The 21,064-nt window shown below is 40.0% G+C and overlaps 1 protein-coding gene across 5 annotated transcripts in view; it reads left to right on the top strand.

Annotated features, from left to right (window-relative positions):
* The window catches only part of Pik3c2g (phosphatidylinositol-4-phosphate 3-kinase catalytic subunit type 2 gamma), a 327,855-nt gene that overhangs the window by 64,325 nt on the left and 242,466 nt on the right, over positions 1-21,064 (top strand). For all 5 annotated transcript variants that reach the window (XM_055610362.1, XM_055610384.1, XM_055610373.1 and 2 more), the window contains 4 exons: positions 751-821; positions 5,037-5,100; positions 13,098-13,154; positions 16,851-16,973. In XM_055610362.1, coding sequence (XP_055466337.1) covers positions 751-821; positions 5,037-5,100; positions 13,098-13,154; positions 16,851-16,973 — 315 coding nt within the window. The remainder of the gene's footprint in view (positions 1-750; positions 822-5,036; positions 5,101-13,097; positions 13,155-16,850; positions 16,974-21,064) is intronic.

Genomic DNA, 21,064 nt, shown 5'->3' with positions numbered 1-21,064 from the left:
GTGTGTGTGTGTGTGTGTGTGTGTGTGTGTGTGTGTGTGTGTGTTATGAGGATGCATCTGTATGTGTGTACAAGTGTGTGTGCTGGGTCTAGGGGCCATAAGAATACTGTTTTAACATAGATACGCCTGTCAATTGGAAGAGAAACAAGTTGCCAGCTAACTCCTAGAATCTGCAGTCACCAATAGCTGTAATTTCTTTACTTGCATGAAGAGGGTCTCTTACCGCGACACTTTGTCAGCAGGACATGATGAATCTGCAGAAAAGAATGGAACTATTTAGGCGTCTTCCTTCTGTCAGATCAACTGGCAGTTTAGGTGTCATGCTGTCATGGCATGCTTGATGTGCACACCAAAGAAGAAAAGGAGAAAGGAGGAAGGGAAGGTCTAAGGAAGAGAAATACAAAGGGAAGGAAAAGGAGAAGGGGGGGAAAGAAGAGGAAATTGGTGTCCAAAGCCTGCATTCCTCTGTATTAGGAGAAATTATTCTATGACCCTGGTGATACCCATACACGTATGTTTTCTTAGTATCCTCTGGGCTTACCATCATCCAAGGCTCAGCTTCTGTTAAATTAGGAAGGAAGGCTCACACACTTAAGGAAAGTAGTGGAATTTATTTAAAACAAAGTATAAAAATGATGAATTGAGGTTATCGAAAGAGCTGAATGAAATGACAGCAGGAAGTTGCAGGCCTATTTTTATCTGCTCATTCCTATTCACTCTATAAATATTAATACATTCTGCTGTCTGCAGAGTGAAGATGACCACAGTCGGTTTCATCTGAACCAACTTCTAGCATTTACACATATTTGGAAAATATCCAGGTAAGATGCTTTATTTCTATTCCAAGACAGTTTTTCTCACTGAACTCTCCAATGCCAGACCACAGTATCTTTTCAGTCAATTGTAAACACGGTCCCTTCACTGGACACCTCCCTTTGGCAAACTCTGTTAATAATTACCTATTCTTCATAGCTACTCAGCTGTGCTTGAGGAGCTGCTAGCACCTTCTAGAATAATATGACTTTCATTTTGAAATATCTCTGTTGCTGGTTATCACACTCCAAAGGATTTTGTTTTCTTATTTATTTTGCGAATTTGGGTATTTGTGTAACTCAGCTATTTGCAAAACCCATTCCCACACCTTGAAAGTCATCACGCCCTGTTTAAAATTCCTCCTGGATATCCCCTGACATAATTGGCATGTCATAAACAGAGAAGTGTGGATTCAGATTAGAGAAACCCAAATGACAGGAAATGGGCGCCTCATAATTGAACCTCACACCTAAATGTATGCCTGCTTGTGTCGCTCAGAAAAGATGCCTCAGTAAAATCAGAAGACTTCAGGGCTGGAGTTTGTTTTTTTTTCTGGAATTAAAATGTTCTGAGAAGAACCTAGGGTGTGGGAGGTGTGACTCAGGTGTGTGTGTTGGGGGGTGTCAAAAGTCTCTAAAGCAAAGCCTGCTGTAAAGTTAGTGAAATTGGTTTATGGAATATTAATAACACACATCACTTTGCAAAATTATTACATAGTTTGCATGCATATTCTCACCGAAGTCTCTCCTTGAGGATATGGTGACCCATCTTTTCTGCTTCAGAATCATGGACACTGAGGCTCTTGACCCCAGGCTCCTAAGTGACTGTTAGTGTGAGTGTTGAATTCAGATCCAGTGGAATCCCCAAGGCCTGCATGCAACATGAACCATCTGTATTGACTTTGCTCAGAACCCCTCCCAAAACATCCAGGCTTATTCTGTGTCACTGTATATGGTTATGGCTGAGAAGGACTTTGTATATCACTCAATCAAAGTTTTTTCTTCACGGATAGTTACAAGGACAACATATGGGTTGCTGGCAATATTAACTAAGGCTGCAGCTTCATTTTTACAAAATGAATCTATCCATTTGTGGCAAAACAAACATCAAAGAGAGGAACTGGAAATAAAATAGAGGGATAGAAAACCTAACAAGGTATCCTATAAATGGGAAATTCCTGGGAGAGGAAGTGTTATCTCCGGCTTGTTTGTCTAAAGATTGTGACCTGAGCCTGGTTTGGGTACACAAAATGGAGAAGCAGAGACTGTGAGAAATGATTCCAAAAACATCCTCCTGTTCTTACCTCACACTTGTCACCACTTGACCTCACCCATCTTGATGGCCTTGACCACCATAAATAGGTGTCCACCAGATTAAGTCAGGGAAAAGCAATACATGGCAGAGGACACCTTACAGCGGCAGCCTAGGTTCAGATTAAATTCCTCCACATTTATCCTCTATCCTGAGAATGGTGGGCAATAGTCTGGGTAGGCCAGATGAGACACCACACACAGGTGCTCTTCCTACTTTACCACAGGAACTAAAACAGTGAAGCTTTTAAAAAATCACACAGACACAGAACTGCAGACACGACTAAAGACAGGTCCAATCTTCAGTGAGTACTTCAATTTTCATTACGTCCCAAGTCATCTTCCCTCTGTGTTATCTGGCACAAGTTCTGTACCAGCCTCTTTATGGCCATCTCAGGCCTCAGCTTTCTGGGAGGCCGTGTTTTCCCCCATGTCTCCATAGACCTGGAGGAGTCTCCAAGCACTGGGAGCCCAGGGGTCCATAGCTACAATGTCAACACTCAGGCAGGGAGCAAGGAGGATGAGGAAGACTGCAAGTGTAACCCCATCCTGGACTGCATACCAAAATCACTTCCAAACAAGTAGGACCGTTGACTCATCAAGTGCTTGATCGCCAGAGTAATGACACCAGCTTTCCTTTGTGCCTCCACCTTTTTATGATTTATCTATGACAAGTTTAAAAATCTATTGACCATCAATATTTCCAATTAGGTTTTTTTCTATTAGATAGATGTGATATTTACAAGAAAACCGAAGGAATACATGTGTCCCTGGAGGTCTTTTCAACATTAGGAACAGATTTTACATGGAAACACACTATTCTTTTCTTACCACTCCACTGGCTTGTATAGACTTTATGTATTTTGTCTTAAAAATGACAGCTAAAGTGATAATGGCATAACATGTGAGAAGGAAGCTACTGTAAAATATATTAATGGGTTTTTCCATGTAGGTTTTTGTCTTTGCAACTCATTATTCAATTCAGCTCAGGAATTTTTAGGACAAATAAGGAGATAAAGTTAATAATGTTTTAGAAAGTGCTCTGAACAGCAAAGCCAGCAAGAATCTCTACTCAAATCACACGTATCCCACCTAAACACAGATAAATCTGAAACAATAGGAGAGCCTGGGAAAGAAAAAATGCAGTGTTCTGCTGCCTAGGACAGCCCCATTTATCATTAATACCTGCCAAATGATTTTTAAGGTTGCATATTTAATATTTCCTATTGCTAACATTTATCATCATCTGCTTATGAATTGCATTTGAATTTTGTAGAGCAAAATATTTCTCTTCTGGTCTGAGATGGACAGAGAAGTTTCTGTGAACGTTTTGCCCTACAAATAAGCAACAGTTTGGTTTTTTGTAAAACACCTTCTATGTGTCCCCAAATTCAATGCGGTGTTGACAATGTCAACCTGGAGGTAGTGCCACAAGGAAAACACAGTGAGGGTTCAGAACCCACCAGTGCCTTCCCAACTGCCCTTCAGATGCTAAGTATAGCCTGCACCTGTGATCAGTCAGCTCTAAAATGAGGCCTCATAACCCCTGATGTTCACACTGGCGTCAGGGACTCAAGGGTGCATGTTTTAAGGCATTAAAGTGGGCAGGGATGAGGTGGTTCAAAGGATATAGAAGACCCCAGCTTTCTAAGGCACACCAGCCTCCAGGAAGGCCCCCATAGTCAGCCATGTGGAAGCTTTCTGAATACTGGACCTTTGGACTTCCAAGGAGCCTTCATGATACATGCATGATAGATCAGGTAACTGGTAATTTTCTATTTTTCTACCTACTGTGATAAAATACCATGACACAAACAACTTAAGAAAGGAAAGGTTTCTTTGGCAGTGGCTCACAGTTTGAGGGTACAGTCTGCCAAAGCAGAAAGGTCAAGGCAGCAGGAGCTTGGTGTAGCTGGACATATGCCTCTGTGGTCAGAAAGAAGAGAGAAAGAATTGCTGGTAGACTACCCACACCTGGAGAATGAAGCCACCTGTTTTCAGGGTGGATCTTCCCACTTCAATTAATTTAATCAAGCTATTCCCTCAGAGACAAGACCAGAGGCCAACCTAGTGTAAATAATCCCAGGTGTGTCCCAAAGTGAGCCCTCTAAATGATACCAGATCCCATCAAGTTGATTACTAACAAGGTCACACTGGACATTGGTGACTAAGTTCAACTCCCAGAGACTGAGGCAGACCTAACACTAATTGTTCCAGTTCCTTTCAGTGAGTAGCTCCTACACCACAGAGGTTGGAAACTTAAGAGACAAGGGGTTTATTTCAGTCCACAGCTCAAGGTTACAGTCCATCATTATGGAGATGTCATCGCAGCAGGAGCCCAAGCAGCTGGTCACATTACATGCTCAGTAAGAAGCAGAGAAGGGATGAAGGTTTTTTAATGTTCATCCAACCCTCTGCCTCTTACACAGTCCAGGATCTTCCTTCCCATGGAATGGACCCACCCACAGGGAGTGACGTTTTTCCCCCTACCTTTACTAAACCTAAATCATGAGAGCCCGTTGCAGACACGCCCAGGAGCCTTTTTTGATTTTGTAAGTGGTCAAGCAGTCAGTTGAATCTAGCAACCACAGCATGGGAGCTATGATCTGTCGGAACGGTGAGCTTTGTGAGGATGCTAGAAATTTTAAATACATCTTAAAGGATTAAACGCATTAAGTGTGATAGAATGTGAGGGGGTTGCCCTAAGATTTCTCTAAACTGGTTCTGAAATTCTGTGAAAATAAAATAATTGTAAGGTAAAAAAAAAAAAAACATTAATTCATATCAAGAAACCTGTTTAGGTTCTGTGTAACATGGGAAAAATTCTTACAATATATGTCTGTGCTAAACATGTGATATCAATCTTCTACACAAATTTAACCAAATTTTTGTGTTTTTTTTTTATCTTTGTAGACAATGCCTCTCTACGATAATGAAAAAATACAATTTCCATGTCAAACACCTGTTGAAAACCCAGGTATTCACTTCCATAGCTTTAGCCCTCTATTCGATGAACATTTATTAAGCATCTCCCATTTTTCCAAAACTTTCCAACTTTCTTAAGAAAAAGAGGTGAATAACGCAGAGTCCGCCTTTCTATGAATTTTCATTCTACCGTAGGAATATAAATAAGGTAAAGGAAATACGCAGTAAAACGCTGTTGATGCTACCAAAAAGCCATGTTCACACAGGACTCACAAAGAAGACAATAAACGTCTATGAGCATCACACATTTCAGTTGTTTGTTGCAATATGAGTGTGTGTTTCTTGGTCAGAAGAGGGAAAACGTAATGGTGGGAAGTAGAAAGAACATTCAGCAAAGTATAAATAGAAACTGAAACAATGAACTGAGAAACTGCCTGGTGTGGTTGGGAAACTATATTAAATTGTGCACGACTTCAATCAGGTTCAAGGTGAGAGGCTGACAAGAGTTATGTAGATTCTTTTGGATCTTATATAACCAACTAATGACTTTTTGATTTATCGGCTGATGGCAGAGGGCATTGTTCATAGCAGAAGAATGACTGATGGGTGGTGGGAGAGGCATCCATTAGCTCAAACTGATAATGAAGGCCCAGTCCAGCAGGCTGGAGATAAGGTGAGATGCGAAATTTGCATGATTAGGCGAAAGACCCAGTAAGTCTAAAATAACTGCAGATTTCCTGGCTGCAGCTGACTGCATGGAGAGATCAATTTCAGAGAATAATGATAAGAGGAAAGGATGGCTCAGCAGGTGAGGGTGATGGATTCAGTCCAAGGCTACTAAAATCTGGGCACCTGCTGGGCCCCCAAGTTGTGATCTCCATTTGGCACATCATTTCTGAGAGCTGCTCTCAGGGAAGGGCTGGCACTTAAAAAGTGAGCCGCCATGCCGCCTCACACAAAGCCCTGCAAATCGGAGTGTACCTTTGAACAGGTGGTGTCGTCTTTTCTTGTGAGGCAGGGGGATCAACAGGTCCATGAAATGATGCTGCTCTCAGGCAACTGACTATTCCTAACAGGAATGGGCTTTAATGGAATTTATGGTCTCAACATGTATGCGAACTCATATATGAAAATGAATTCTATGCAAATAATTACCCATATGGGGATGACAATGCACGTATGCACCTCCTTTTCCTCCCTGAAGTCTCTGTTCTACTCTCTCTGTTGCAATTGCCTTTCTTGGGCCTTTCTTGAACCTGGAAATGTAAAGACATGGAATATGAATGAACGAAAACGGGCACTGTTTAAACGCTTATAAAAGTGTCTCAGGTGAGGCCTGGGAGATGTCTGGGTAGGTAAAGTGGCAAACATGAAGACCTGTGTGTGCATCACCGACATTTATGTAAAGAGCTGGCTGTGGTAGCAAACATCTCTAACCTCAGACCTGTGAAAGCACAGATGAGAAGATCCTGGGGACTTGCTGGCCAGGTCATCCAGCTAATGCCATGAGCGTCAGGTCCAGAAGTGACCTTGTCTTAAAAAGCAGAGTACACAATGATTTAGGAAGATACCCAACAACCTTCATGAGTGCATTACAGGAGCCATCACACACATGCGTTCATTCTCTCCTCCCCACCCCATGCACACACACACACATACTTTTACAGTTGTGCCCTTTTAAACTCTACCTCTTCAATCCCATAATAATCTTTCTAAGGTAAAACTTGAATTTTGCCAAAACCTAAGGAGCATTAGAACTTCAGTCCTCTATGCAGAGACACTTTTGAGGGCTAATCATCTGATTAAGAGCTGGTTTCTGTTGGTTTCACATCACAGTGCTGCTTGTGTGCTGTAGACATCTCCGCTCCACACACACATGCTCAGACTTCTGAAGATCGGCAACACTCTGGCTTTTCAAATTTAGAAACTCCATCACATTACTCACATAGGAAGCCGTCCATATGTTCACTTTGAAAGAATCCATTGGCCACTGTTAATTTTTCCAATATGACTAAAACACTGGCATAACATCAAAGAAACACTGTCTTCACATTGTCACCAGCAAATCACAACCATCACTTGCAACTGGATTAATGAATAAATAGGACACAGGGCCTGCACGGCTCCATATGAACTCAATGCAAACAAAGAGATTGTTTTTCTAGATCTAATTTTTAAAGTTATGTGCATATGTGTTTGTCTCTCTTGGTTTGTGCATGTGAGTGCAGATGCCCTCAGATGACAGAAGAGGCCATCAGACTCTCTAGTGCCGCAGTTCCACGTGACATAGATGTTGGCAACTCAGCTTGGGTTCCCTGGACCAGTACCTGTTCTTGACCACTGAGCAATCTATTCAGACACATGAAAAGCTTGTTAGATGAGCTTTTAGAGCAGAGCCTCCAGAACAATGTGTGGGCAGACCACAATCTATCAGCTCTAAATTCTGCACCTGCTTATTGACAGGTGAATTGAGCAGCATTGTGCCACAATCCCAGCGTCACCCCACCTCCTTCCTTGACAAGGAGCATTTTATCAGGGTCCCCAACAGCCTCAATCTGAAAATTAATCTTTCTACCATCTCCTGCAAACTTAGGTTATGATTGATGTGGAAACAAGACAACAAACTCTCAGCTAGGCAAATGTCATGAATATTTCTGAATAATGTGAGTAGTTTAAACTGACAAATATGTTTGTTCTTTGAGGTAATTATTCAACATATTTTAGACTTTATTAATTTCAGATTGATTGGGTGCTTTGGATTGTGCCTTAGGTGGCTAAATGTTCAGATAGCTTATATGGAACAGTACCATTGGGCACTTTTCTCCTATATTCCATTCCATAAATATTTTGAATTGTCAGTAATATAATTTTGAATCCATTCTACATTCTATAAATTGTTAGAGAAATTAAAAATAAAAGTTTCCAAAAACTATAACTGAATTCTTACTTGATGCAAATAACTGAACATTTTGCTTCCTGGATAAAGAGAGGGGTGAGTGGCCTTCTTGAAGTGGCTGAGGACCTGGTTTGATATCGAGGCACATTTACATAAGTAATTCCCAGAGCGGATTCTACTCCCCCCCCCCAAATACTAAGAAATCATGTCTTACCCAGGCTAAAAGAGTTGACTGCTGATTCAAAATTGCTTCATACTGGGACACTTCAGTTCTTTGCTAAGTTTCTACTGAAATGTCAGTCAGAACCTTTAGAGGTAAGCAATCTCAAAGGTCAGCCAGAGGATCTAATTAAGCACTGAAGGAACTACAGAGCACATAGGGCAAGAGTGCGTGAGATCACCTCATGCTTTGAAGTCTGCCTGGACTCTGTGCATTGTCTACCTGGTCTAGGAAAAGCTTAGAGCCCTCCCTTCCTGCTCCTTCTACCATCTGGCTCATGATCCAGAGGCTGAGGCAAGTCAATAATAATAATAATAATAATAATAATAATAATAATAATAATAATAATGTCTTCCTATTCACACTTAAATGTCTCAAAAGAAATGAGGACCTATATCTCACACATGTTCCTCCTCTAAAGCCACAAACCACCCAGAGAGGAAGAACACTCAAAGTAAAAGTAGAAAGACAGTATAGGATGTAGCAATCTGTGTTATCATTTTTTATGAGTAACAGCAAATACACTACTAGATGTTCAGAATATCCAATTTCAAACATAATTTAGGCAGAGTTACAGTCCAGGTCAGAATTCAGAAACAGAACTCCTGGCGCCTGAAAGATATTTCTGTCAACTCCCATTACTGTGGAGCAATTTTACCTAGCCTTCCAAAGTCATACTCCTCATTGCTGCAGCACAGATAACAAAATATAATACAATGATATCTTTAAAGATCAGTGGAAATGATCCGTGTGGTGTGCCCCACAAAGGGCAGTGATTGGAAGCGCATCTTCACGGGAGGGCGAGGCAGCTGTTGTCATTCTCACACTGCTGTTGCAGCTGCTGTATTTTTTAATTAAATTTTTTAATATTAATTAGTTTATTTACTTTGTATCCCAGCTGTAGCCCCTTCCCTCACTCCCTCCCAACCCCACCCTCCCTCCCTCATCTACTCCCAGGCCCGTCCCCAAGTCCGCTGATAGGGAAGGTCCTCCTCCCCTTCCATCTAACCCTAGATTATCAGGTCTCATCAGGACTGGCTGCATTGTGCTCCTCTGAGGCCTGGCAAAGCTGCTCCTCCCTCAGGTTGGGGTGGTCAAAGAGCCAGCCACAGAGTTCATGTCAGAGATAGTCCCTGTTCCCCTTACTAGGAAATCCACTTGGATACTGAGCTGCCATTGGATGTAGCCACTGTTTTTAGTATTACAACCAGGGTGGAGAATTATAGAGAATCTAGAGTAAAGCCATCCATACAGTTTATAATCACAATAGGATATAATAAAAGACTCAGGAAAGAAGTAAAAAAAATTCATAAGAAAAAAATAAGATTAAAAACTGAACAGGTATGGATGACCAGCAAAGAGGCGAAAAAGAGAGAGGCTGAGGAGGTGAAAGAAGATCTCAGGGAAATAAGACACAGTTGCAGAAATGAAGCCTGCCTTAGCAGAAATGCAGGCTGGAATGGCTAATGTTGGAGCTGTTACATAAAGAACACACACCCCCAGACAAGAAGCCGGGACGCTAGTGAGATCAACATCACCAGAGAAATGTCTGGGAAGAAGCGCACACCTTCTGCACTGTCTCTGAGGTTTAAGGATGTTATGTATCACAGGAAGAACATTTAGTGATGTACAGACACAGCAAAGGCAAGTTACAATGACAGATGCTGGCTACAGGCAGTGTGATGCTGGGATCCATGGCTCTCGGCCCTTTCATTTGTCTTCTAGAGAATCCATGCCTTTTGTGCCCACAAGATGGCTCACCCTGTCACCTGTACAGGCACCTGACTTCAAGCCTAAGAGCCTGAGGCTGGTATTTGTAACCCACATACTGAAAGGAGAGAACCCATGCTGTACTCTGACCTTCACATTCTTCCTATGGGACACACACACACTAAATTCCACATAGATCAACAAAGCTAATGATTTTTTAAAGTTTTTAAAGAGGTATCTTTTCGTGGAAAGTATTTGGTGGCTTTGTCATCAACAGAGTATATACATGTATTAATAATGGTAGAGCTCTGGGTGCTTTGACTTTTTTGTATATAAATGAAATCAAAGTATAATAGGTGATGTGTGTGTGTGTGTGTGTCTATGTTGATTTTAAGTGTTGAATAGTACTCAATTAGAAAAATGGACCTTCGTTTATCTCCTACATAGTTTGCAGACAATTGTGAAAATATCAATAATGTTTCTAGAGTATAAATTTAGAGCTGCTCATGCAGAGCTATCCAATAAGCTTTTGTACATTTCACAACATAGAAGAATTCCTTTTTCTCTAACAAATGGAATAGTCCAACTTGAGGCATACATAATGATGTTAATGCTATTAATTGAAGATTGGTTTCCACAGCTTTGCATACTTTTTTTTCCAATTTTCTTAAGATTATTTAATTTTCTATCTTGTAGTTGTGTGTTCCATTTCAAATTGCTCTTTTTTTTATATTAAGTGGTAATCACTCATAGTTTTTAATTCTTTGACATTTTTATACTTGTATGCAATGAATTTGATTATTTTCAGGCTCCATGAATTTTCTCTTATTCCCTCCCCACTTACACCTAACGCAATTTCTTCTTTCCAACAAATCCCTCAGACTTTAATGTCTTTTCTTTTGTTAGGCTTGGTTTGTTGGGTGTGTGAGACCAAAGAGACTAATTTGCGGCCCTGGGATAAGCAGGGATGTGAGGTTAGTTATTAGAACATGATACCTTATTAGTGACTACAGCACTGAAGGAAATGAGCCCCTCCCCCACCCCTAGCACCTTTAACTGACCATAGTTCCTCCTCTGTGAGGAGTGGCATTTCATGGCGCTTCTTTAAGTCCACAGCAAGTTGTTCATTTACTTAAAATAGTTTGCTTTCCTCAAATGCAGGAGCTTGGCATCATTAAAAAAATATATATATTACCCACATGTTTCCTGATCAGGTTGTAAACAACCTATCCTACTCTGTATTTTATTTTATTTTTATTATTTTATGTGCATGGCTGTTTTGCCTATATACATGTTTATGAATCATGTGACTGTATTGTACCTGTGGAGTCCAGAGAGGGCTTCAGATGCCCTGCACCTGGAGTTAGAGATGGCTTGGGCTACATGTGTGTGCTGGGAACCAAACCCAGGTCTTCTGGAAGAGCAGTCACTGCTCTTTACTGCTGAGCCACTTCTTTCTTCAACAGGTCTTTATATCAGGTTGTTTAATCCTCATCTTTCATAGAAAGTGTTGGTACGGCATGATGGAAATCCTTCTGTAGTGTTAGTCTTATCATGGGTCTTTCTTAGGCACCTTGCTAACAATGCTCATGAATCTTTTTTTCTTTCATTAATATTTTTTTATTTTTTAATAATTTTAGACATTCACTTATATCCCAGCTGTAGCCCTCTCCCTCATTCCCTCCCAATCCTCCCCTCCCTCCCTCATCTCCTCCCTGCCCCCTTCCGAGTCCACTGAGAGGGGTTGTCTTCCTCTCCTTCCGTCTGGCCCTAGCTTATCAGATATCTTCAGGATGGTTGCAATGTCCTTATCTGTGGCCTAGCAAGGCTGCTCCTCCCGCAGAGGGGAGGGGAAGCTCATGAGTTCATGTCAGAGACAATTCCTGTCCCTTACTAGGGAACCCACTTGGATACTGAATGCTCATGAATCTAACGGCATATTTTAGAAGTTGTGTATGGCCCCTGGCATAACTAATATCGAGGTCATTTCATAGTTTGACCTCGATAGTTTGTAACTATTATCTAGTTACAATGAGTTGTATTCACTTGTGTTTCTGTGAGGACCCTAATGTTTTGATTAATTGCTAGACAGCAGGTGTAGATCCATGTTAGAGATTGAGGTAAATTTTGCTGAGGTCTGAAAATGGTTAGCTTTCTTCTGCTGTGCTGTGAGGTGTAGGGCGGATGCAATCCCATTAAGAGGGCCTTCTCCATTCCTCCTCGATCTCTGCAATCCCTCCCTTTGTTTATCACTAACTGAGTCATTCATTTGGCACTGGGATCAAGAGGGTTTTTGTTGTTAAGAGTCAAGCACAGCCTCAAGTCGACTTTGTCCTGGACTTCCTTTGTGTACTCTGTCTCTCTTATGCACAGTAGGTAAAGCTCTCCCTATGTCTGGACCTAGTCTTGTAGAGTGTCTTGTCCCCAGTGCCTGACCTCCAGTGACATCCAATGGGGTCCTACATTCAAGGCAGGGCTTCCACTGTGCACAGTGGTTTCTGCTTCAATTCTTCCCTTATTAGCTGACGATGCTCACAGGTGCCCTACCTATTCCTACTTTTGCTCTCTACTTCTCAGAAGCAAAGACCCGACCTGCATCAGGAGACAACTACAGCCGCCCCTATTCCAGGAGTTTGAGGCTTTTGCTTTTATGGGCAGGTCTTTGTGCTTGTTGCTGGACATTTCTAAGAATCACAAACCTATGCTAAACAAGCCCTCAGTTGCAAACCAGTGTGCTAACTCAAGCCAGGTCTTGAAGAATTTCTTTCAAATGCTCCCATCTTCTTATCCACTTGTGCGGTAGCTGTACCCTCTCCTAATCTTTTCCAAAGCTTAGACTTTATGATTATCTTCCCTTGGTCACCTTGTGATCCAGCATCTCTACAGGAGGCTACTTTCACTTTTTATAATTGGACTACTGTTCTACATTTCTAGCCAAAGTGCTCCTTCAGAAACATATCCATCTCTTCAGAGAGAAAAAAATAGCAGGAAAAAAGCTGAAAAGAAAAGCATCTTAAATGTTCAGTGTGTCTCTGAAGTCATAAGTTGATTTTGGTGCTTTCAGAGAGCATATTTAAACAGACATTAGTTCGGGTTTCTGTGAGAACTGGAGGTGGGTAAAGGGCTGTTTGGCTGTGTAAATGCAGCTTACCTTTGACTCTGTCGCCACGAAGGAAGCCCACCCTGGTTATCTCTCTTATTCATATTCTATTCTCTTTCCCAGGAAGATTTGGAGGAGAATTTGTTATCCGTGTTTTCCAGTGATCCACACGTTTTCCAGGTATGTTTATTATCTAAAGTATCAGAATGCTGAGCCCATGGCAGCTGTGATACATCAGACATCTTTGGACATAAATTCAGACCGTGTCTCAGACAACACAGCATTGCGTAACTGCCTGTGCTTTTGTTAACTCAAAGCTTCAGAGTTAGGGGGAACTTAGCCCAGCCCAAACGCCTGTGGATTACAGAGCTGTTCTGTAAACTCTCCTGATGCTATGTGTCTGCGAGTGGAGGATTTCATTCTTCTAAGGCGACCATTTCAATTCATAAACCAAGACATTTGGGAAACTTTTTAAGTCATATTGTTCTAAAATATACCTTCTTTTATATGTGTACAGAGGATTTTCATAGGTTTTGCCCATTTAAAACAAATTTTCTCTGTAACCACTGTAGTTGCGTGTCTGTGTGTGTGCATGCATGTGCATTTATATATACATGCTTTTGTATACATAATACATGTGTGTGCATATGTGAATATATCCATGAATATGTGTGTGTGCGTGTGTCTGTATGTACATTATGCATCACATGCACACAGTAATGTACCCATATATACTTTGGAGTATGGTTGGGAAGTGTCTACATAGAGATGCTTTGGGTCCCTTCTGCCTGCGTCCACAATAGCGACAACCTCTGAAATAGTCACTTTCCTGTAACAAGGAACAACTTAAGGCAGGCGGTTTATTGAGGCTCATGGCTTGAGGGACTCCTGTCCGTTCTAGCACATGCGTGACGGCAGTCAGTCAGCTCATGGCGGCTATCAACTTTTCAGATAACAGCTGTGGGCAGGAAAAAGCATTCTGAGGGCTCTACCAGGTTGTTTTCTTCTCTCCGTGTCCTGTGTCGACTCTGGGTCTTAACTCCAAATCATCCCATCCCTCTCCCATCCAAACCGTCTAAGGTTGAATCTATCAGCACCTGTCCGAATGTGAGCTTAAAACATTAAGTCCTCATGTCAGCCCCTAAAGCCAGACAGAGAGTTCCCCAGAGCCATGGAGGCACCAATGTCTGAGCTACAGCTCAGATATGAAGAGCTCTCCAGTTTCCCGTCACCTGAAGGACTAGCCAATCTCTGTTTCATGCTCAGCTGTACATTCACCCTTTTCTGGGCGTACAGAGCTTGTGCGTATGTATGTGTATACACTATTTGTGTTCCTTAATCTGACAATTGCAAGAGCCAAGAGCTGGAACCCTGTTTCATGTCTCTTCGAAAGATCCTGATGTGTATCCAAACATATCTAAAAGAAATGGAACCCTAAAAATCTCATGGTCTCTGAATTTTTTTCTGTGCTTAAAATCGTGTGTGTGTGTATGTGTGTGTGTGTGTGTGCGCGTGCCTATGCGTTTGACATGAGTATGTAAGGTCCGCGTGTGTATGTGTTTGACATGAGTATGTAAGGTCAATATCATCTACATAGGAACCTGTGAAGGTCAGAGTTCAATATAGGGCATCCTCCTTAAATGTTCACCATCTCTCCAGCCACTAGAATGACACTTCTGACTTTATTTCCAAAAAATAATATTTTGGATCACCTTAAACCCTAGTCTTTATAATCATATCAAATCCATCACCAAGCTATTTTTATGGTTGCATTATTTCACTTACCATATTCTAGCAATCTCAGTGACCTGTGACTACAGTTAATATATTTATCGTTCAGAGTTTTGTGACTATGAAATGAGATACATAGATTATATAAGATAATAAAACATTCTGTAAGACTGATAGAGCATAAAGTAGCTCTCACATCTCCAGAGACCCAAGATTATTCAGGATTTTCATTTTGATTGATAATATTCATGCATTTTTAAGACTTTACAGCACTGGATCATCCTAGTACACAAATGAAAAATAAACACATTGTATATACATAATAATCATGGCATTTTAATCCTCACTTTATTAGTTATCTGAGCATAATAGATAAGGTTTGATTTATTTTTTATTTTTAAAATTTATTATTATAATTTATTGAAATTTATTCAATTTGTATCCAGGGCTATAGCCAGGATACAAAGTTTTGATTTCTTTTATAAGCAAAAACCTGTGTGAGTGGCTCAAATTTAACATTAAAATTATTTCACATATGTTGTTCATATTTTATCTCATTTAATCATGACAGCAACTTTCTAGTCAATTACTCTGATTCCTACTGTAGAGAAGACATTGGCCAGGAATAGGGTAGTAAATACTGACCTGACGATGGCAGCTAGAGCAGGGAACTTCACCACAGAGCTGTGCTGACCACACCGAATGTGCTGACTTCCTGTTAAGAGGAGGAATGTTCTTCTACGGACAATCCGGTTTGTCAGGTCCAGTCTTAATATGATACACCAAATTATAACCCCGTATTGATGACGCAATTTTTGCTCTCTAGTTGTCAGAAGAGTGTGTCTCTTGTTGAATTTATTCACAGGTGAGGATTCTGGTACCCACACCATTCTCAGTACGTATGTCCACTTGTAATGGGTCAAATACTAAGGAAGCAGCTGACTCTTTGACACAGGGTTTACTCATAGGTGTTTTTTCTCCATGCTGTCGTGAACAGCTGAATATTTGCAGTTTGGGAAAGACTTAAAACAACTCTTAACTAAATAACTCCCTCTTATTTTTGCTTACTAGTCAGGTCTGTTGACGTTTGTCCAATGTCTATTTTGTTTTCTGTGGTGTTCATTAATTATTCTCCCAAAGTTTATTTTCAGTGTTTATTGAAAAACCTCTTAATTCATACTAGGAAGGAATTAAAAAGTGGTTTTCTTTTCCAGTAAAGAGGTCAAATAGCATCCTATTATTGAAAAAAAAAAAACATGAATGTGAAATTTAATTGATGTTTTATTAGGAAAATATTCCAGAATAAGTAGATTTGAGTGTTTTTATTTTGTGAATCCTTATGTTTGTCTCGCTTACCCTCCTGTTATGCCCCTCCTGCTATTGACTTTTGCTGACCTGTTCAGATGTTGTTTGTTGGACATTTGATCTGAGGACCTGAAAGAATGGGCAGACTACATTGTAACGCTGTAGACAATCTTACTTCAGTTTTAGTGTACTTTTATACATAAATGTAGAAAAGAAAGCAATTGTCCAAAAACAGTTGCTTGAGTTCAGTGAAACATGATTGGATAAACATACAAATAAATGCCAGCAAGCACAGACTACATATTTCCAGAACTTTCTCAGGACAGACCAATTGAAACACAATTGCCTGGCATGTACTATAGATTATATCTGGGAAGGCACAAAAACAAGGTAGAAGGCCATGTCCAGATACACTGTACATGGACCAGATTGGCTTCTGTAGCTATGTTCTGTCATCCACAACTGACTTTGTCTTAAAAATTGAATGTAAATGTTTGTCACTGGAGGCACAAAATCACATTCAAGAACAACCAGGGAAGAACATGCACTAGTAAAAGGCCCTCTGCCTTTTTCCCTGAAGCCTCTCTCAGTTCTCCAAGCTTTGTCCATGTTCTGACACCTGTTCTTCCTCCTTTATCTCATCCTCTTTCTTCCATCTCTCATTTTATTTTAAATATCATTAAATTAAACTTAAGTTAGTAAAGTAGTTATGTGAAGTTAAGTGGAAACTTTTGATGTGAGATCAGCTAACCACCTTCCATTCCACTCCTTCCTCATGAGAAAGAGGTCAACTGAAGATGAATTTTAATAAACAGTGATATATGATCTTGTCATCTACAGCCACATGTGAATCATATTATTGAAGAAGTTAAAAATATATGCAGCGTTCTTGGATATATTGAAACCAAACAAGTTTCAGATGCAGTAAAAGAACTAAATCTAATTCAACAGAGACAATCACAGGTAAATATATTCAGTTGGTACAGAATAATGAACTATATAAAGAAAATGAGAGGTTTTTGACTGGAACTCATGTTTGTGTATACCTATGTGTTTGTATGTGAGCACACAATATATTTCAATTATTCAGTAGTACGGGCAGCCTGATTATGTTATACCAAAAAGACTCAAATTATAAGGAAGTCTCTTACACTCTGACACTCGAGAAATCTGTGGCTTCCCTCTGGATTTCCGAATGAAGCTGGTGTCTCAGATAGTGTACGGCACAGCACTCTAGCAGGTGTGTTCTGGGCAGAGGTGATGGTGGCCTCCCGCATTAGCACGGAGTCTCACGTGCAGCCAGAGGCAGCAGAATCCATACGTGCCTTTTCACTAAAGGTGAGGTACACACTGATACTATGAATTCTGGAGGAATTCTCTGGAAACTATACCCTGTACCATTTTCTACTTTGAAGGATTTGGGGGGAAATGAAAGTATTTTGCAAGTTCTTAAATATCAGAGAAAAAAGGGAGATTTCCAGTGTTACTGTTGACCAAAATCTGTATTTATGACATCTGTTCACCGTATCTCTGATACTTTAGCAAATGGTCAAATCAAGATGCAACAGTAACAATGATGGCAACAAAAAGAATAATAATAGCAATATGACAGTCTCCCTTCAGAGGTATACTAAGAGCCCATCTGAACTAACAGATCCTACCTATCATGTTCACTCTATACAAGTTTAGCCATGATAAAGCTCAATTTATATAACAGACGCGTAAATAAACTAATAAAAATTATATAATATAGCAGCACAATAATATACTATAACATACAGCACAGCTGTCAGCACCATTATTCTGACTCCTTAAGGTCATTATGTCAAATATGGTTACTTGAGCACAATGCACCAAAGCCATGACAACTGCCTTGGAAATTCTGACGTGACTCGGTGACAGGTGGGTAAGTAGCTCATACTGCATGGACCAGGAGAGAAAACCTCCTGCTTAGTAAGGAGCGGGACCGGGAGAGCTCCCATCATACCCCTCATAATGACACTCAACTTAAAAGTGATGAACTGTTTATTTCAGGAATGTTTTACTTAAAACGTTGAGAAGGGGTTTTACCTCAGACTTCTTGAACCCCATGACAAAAGAACTACTGCAATTAACAATTCATAAATATTACTCATTTAATAAATTTTATTCTACTTCAACCCTCTCTCATTACATTGTCATGAATTTAGTATTAGCATGTTTGTTTTATTATTTAAAACTATTGTTCATGGTGTTTAGGGACAGAGGATTAATACACGAATACATGAATTCTTTATCTGTATGGAAGAGAAAAACAAAGATTATATCCCTTTCAAATACATTAGTCTAGAAATTCTCAAAAGATTGATTTCAAATGTACATAATAATTTTCACTGAATATGTAAATAATTATGCTTGCTGCTTATTGTTGCTGACACCAGTGGGACTGTGCAAAGTCAGTCATTAAATGCATGGCTATGTCTTGTTTTAATCAGAAGTTGTTTCATGATTAAACAAATAGAAACAAATAACTTATTTGCATTCTGCGAACAGTGACAATGGCAATACTATTGTCTCAGACACAGATCACCAAATATGCTAAAACATCTAAGCATTGAAATCATCCATGTTTAAGGTAACCAATAATCCCCAAAGTTAACGTTTAAGAAGGATTTGAATTTGTAGTTTTTTGTTCTCCCTAGTTTTCCTTAGCGAAGAAATCAGTTAATTTACCCTTCCATTTATTGAGTTACTTTTCTGTGTCCACTGTGGAATACATGACAAAATCACAGGAAGGAAGGATGTGATTATTGGGGCTTACAACTCAAAACACAATCCTCCTTTCTTCCCTTCTCCTGCAGGGGAGTTGAGGCATTAGGAGTGGAAGAATCTGGTCAGTTGTCTTTGAAGTCAGAAAGAGGAGAGCAAAGCCTGCAGCTTTGCTCCCTGTCCATTTACAGAATCCTGGATCCCAGCCAGGGGATGACACCAGCTGAAGCAGGGTTTCTTACTTCAGTTAGTACATCAAGACAAGCCCTGTTCTCAAAAGCCAAAACAACCCAGATCATCCTTCCTACAAACCCCTCGGGTCTGTGACTCTTATCTCTAGATTGTCTCAAGGGACTAGTCACCACTAACCACCACACCACTAGCATAGAAGCAAATGAAATAGCTATGTTCAATATCTATACAAAAACCTTGTTTCGTGTAGATTTTCAGATCTACGACCTTCACAAATGACAACGAGGTGACAATTATGCTGGGTCCATATTGAATTTGATTGTATTGTCCTCCTCTGTGTCAGGACAAAAACAAATAATACTGTAGTTTTGAAATAAATCATACCACCTATATGTTCTGAAAGTAAATATTTCTATGAACTTGATGAGTAAAAGTTTCTTCACTTCCACTAAATGAAGCCAATCCAGAATACCAAGCCAGTGAGAATTAGCTCCCAATAAATAATCTGTGTCTTTTCTGTCATTGCATTTTGGAGATGTTGCAAGCACCTAGAGGTGATGGCAAACACAACAATCTTACAGTGCTGCAAATGTGATCAGGATCCAAGCCCTGCAACCTCCTATCTCAGTCTGGGTGTGGTAAATGAGTTGCCCTCTCTGGTTTTCAATGGTGGAGCTTAAATCAGAGCCACTGTTAACACCTGGCGGTGAGGTGTTTCTTATGGTTGCTTTGAGGCTTCTTTCCAAGGTCATGACTTTGAGTCATGCCTCTCAAGGCATGGAGGCTTTAGGTATCACAAGCCCCACCTCTGTCCCCATCATCTCACAGTAAACTTTTGTCACAGCAGACCAGATATGGACGTGTCGGTGTGTGTCTTCTCTTTGGTGGAGACCATAAGGTTGGATTTCAACTTTTATATCCACCCTTACTGGATCAGTAGAAAGTAGTGAAGGGGCAAAGAGAGAGGAAAACTCGTTTTGTTGAGCACGTACTTCATATGATATTAAAGTCTCTCGGGGATGAAATGTCTGTTTTCTTAAGAGTCATTTCCTAAAATGACAAACAAAAAAAGTCATCAAAACCTCTCTGCTAACCTAAGATAACAAACACTGAGGGCCCAAGTCTCTGCCAACAACTCTCAAATTTGAGATCCTTTTTTTTTTTCTTGGCTGCCTATTCGGTCACCCTGCAAGATACTACTATTTCCTGCCACACAGTGAAGTAATTAAATATCTAATAAATAAAAGTTTGGCAAAATGAAGAATTGAATCATAAATCTACTTCAATTCTAGTCTGTGTTCCTACTTAGTAATGGAAATGATATTTAGCCTTCAAGTTATATTTCAGAAACTCATTTAATCTATTTTCATAAACGACTCCGGAAAGCTGAAGCACAGAGTGGAAAATACGTTCTTTCCTATTGTGCTGTAGGTGGATGTGATTTCACATTACATGTCTAAATTTCTGAATAAATTGAAGTCTAGTCAAGCCACGCTAACAGCTCAAATAATCTAGCCCACTTGGACAGAATGAAGATATTATCTGGAGTTTTTAAGACTAGTGTTTGATGCTACATTCTAGTGAAATATTTACCTAATACAAGTGCTTCTGAGATTCATACGGTGACATTTTGAATCGAAAGGTTACATTCACATTTAATTGTATTTTACCATAATAGATATAACCCCTCTTTAAAGGAACCCTACAGAAGTTCTTTGATAAAAAGTAAACAGCTGCTTTCTGGTTTAATTGCTTAATAAATGTAAATGTGCTTTTTAGTTAATTGACTTCCTTATAAACAAACTTTAATATTTTTTAATCAAAGAAAATAAATGACTTGAATGGTAATTCACTCTTGTTGTCCAGCTGTCAAAAGAGCTAAGGCAGGAGAATATCAGGAGTCCAGGAGTTCAAGATAAGCATGGTCAGTGTATCAAGAGTCCATATGTAAAGTCAAGTTATTTTTCAGTCTTTCAAAAGTTGTGTCAATTAGAATGGGCCTCATTGGAAACTTAAACTTTCCTTTCTGCTGAAACATTACTTTCTGGGTATGTGAGTCAACATGTACAGTATTCATAGTAATGAAGTTAAGAGCCAGCATGCCCGAGCCAGCA

Source organism: Psammomys obesus, unplaced genomic scaffold (assembly GCF_907164565.1).
Source record: "Psammomys obesus unplaced genomic scaffold, mPsaObe1.curated_primary_1811, whole genome shotgun sequence".
Lineage (NCBI taxonomy): Eukaryota > Metazoa > Chordata > Mammalia > Rodentia > Muridae > Psammomys > Psammomys obesus.
Note: the sequence above shows the minus strand (reverse complement) of the source record. Positions and strands in the feature narration are given on the sequence as shown.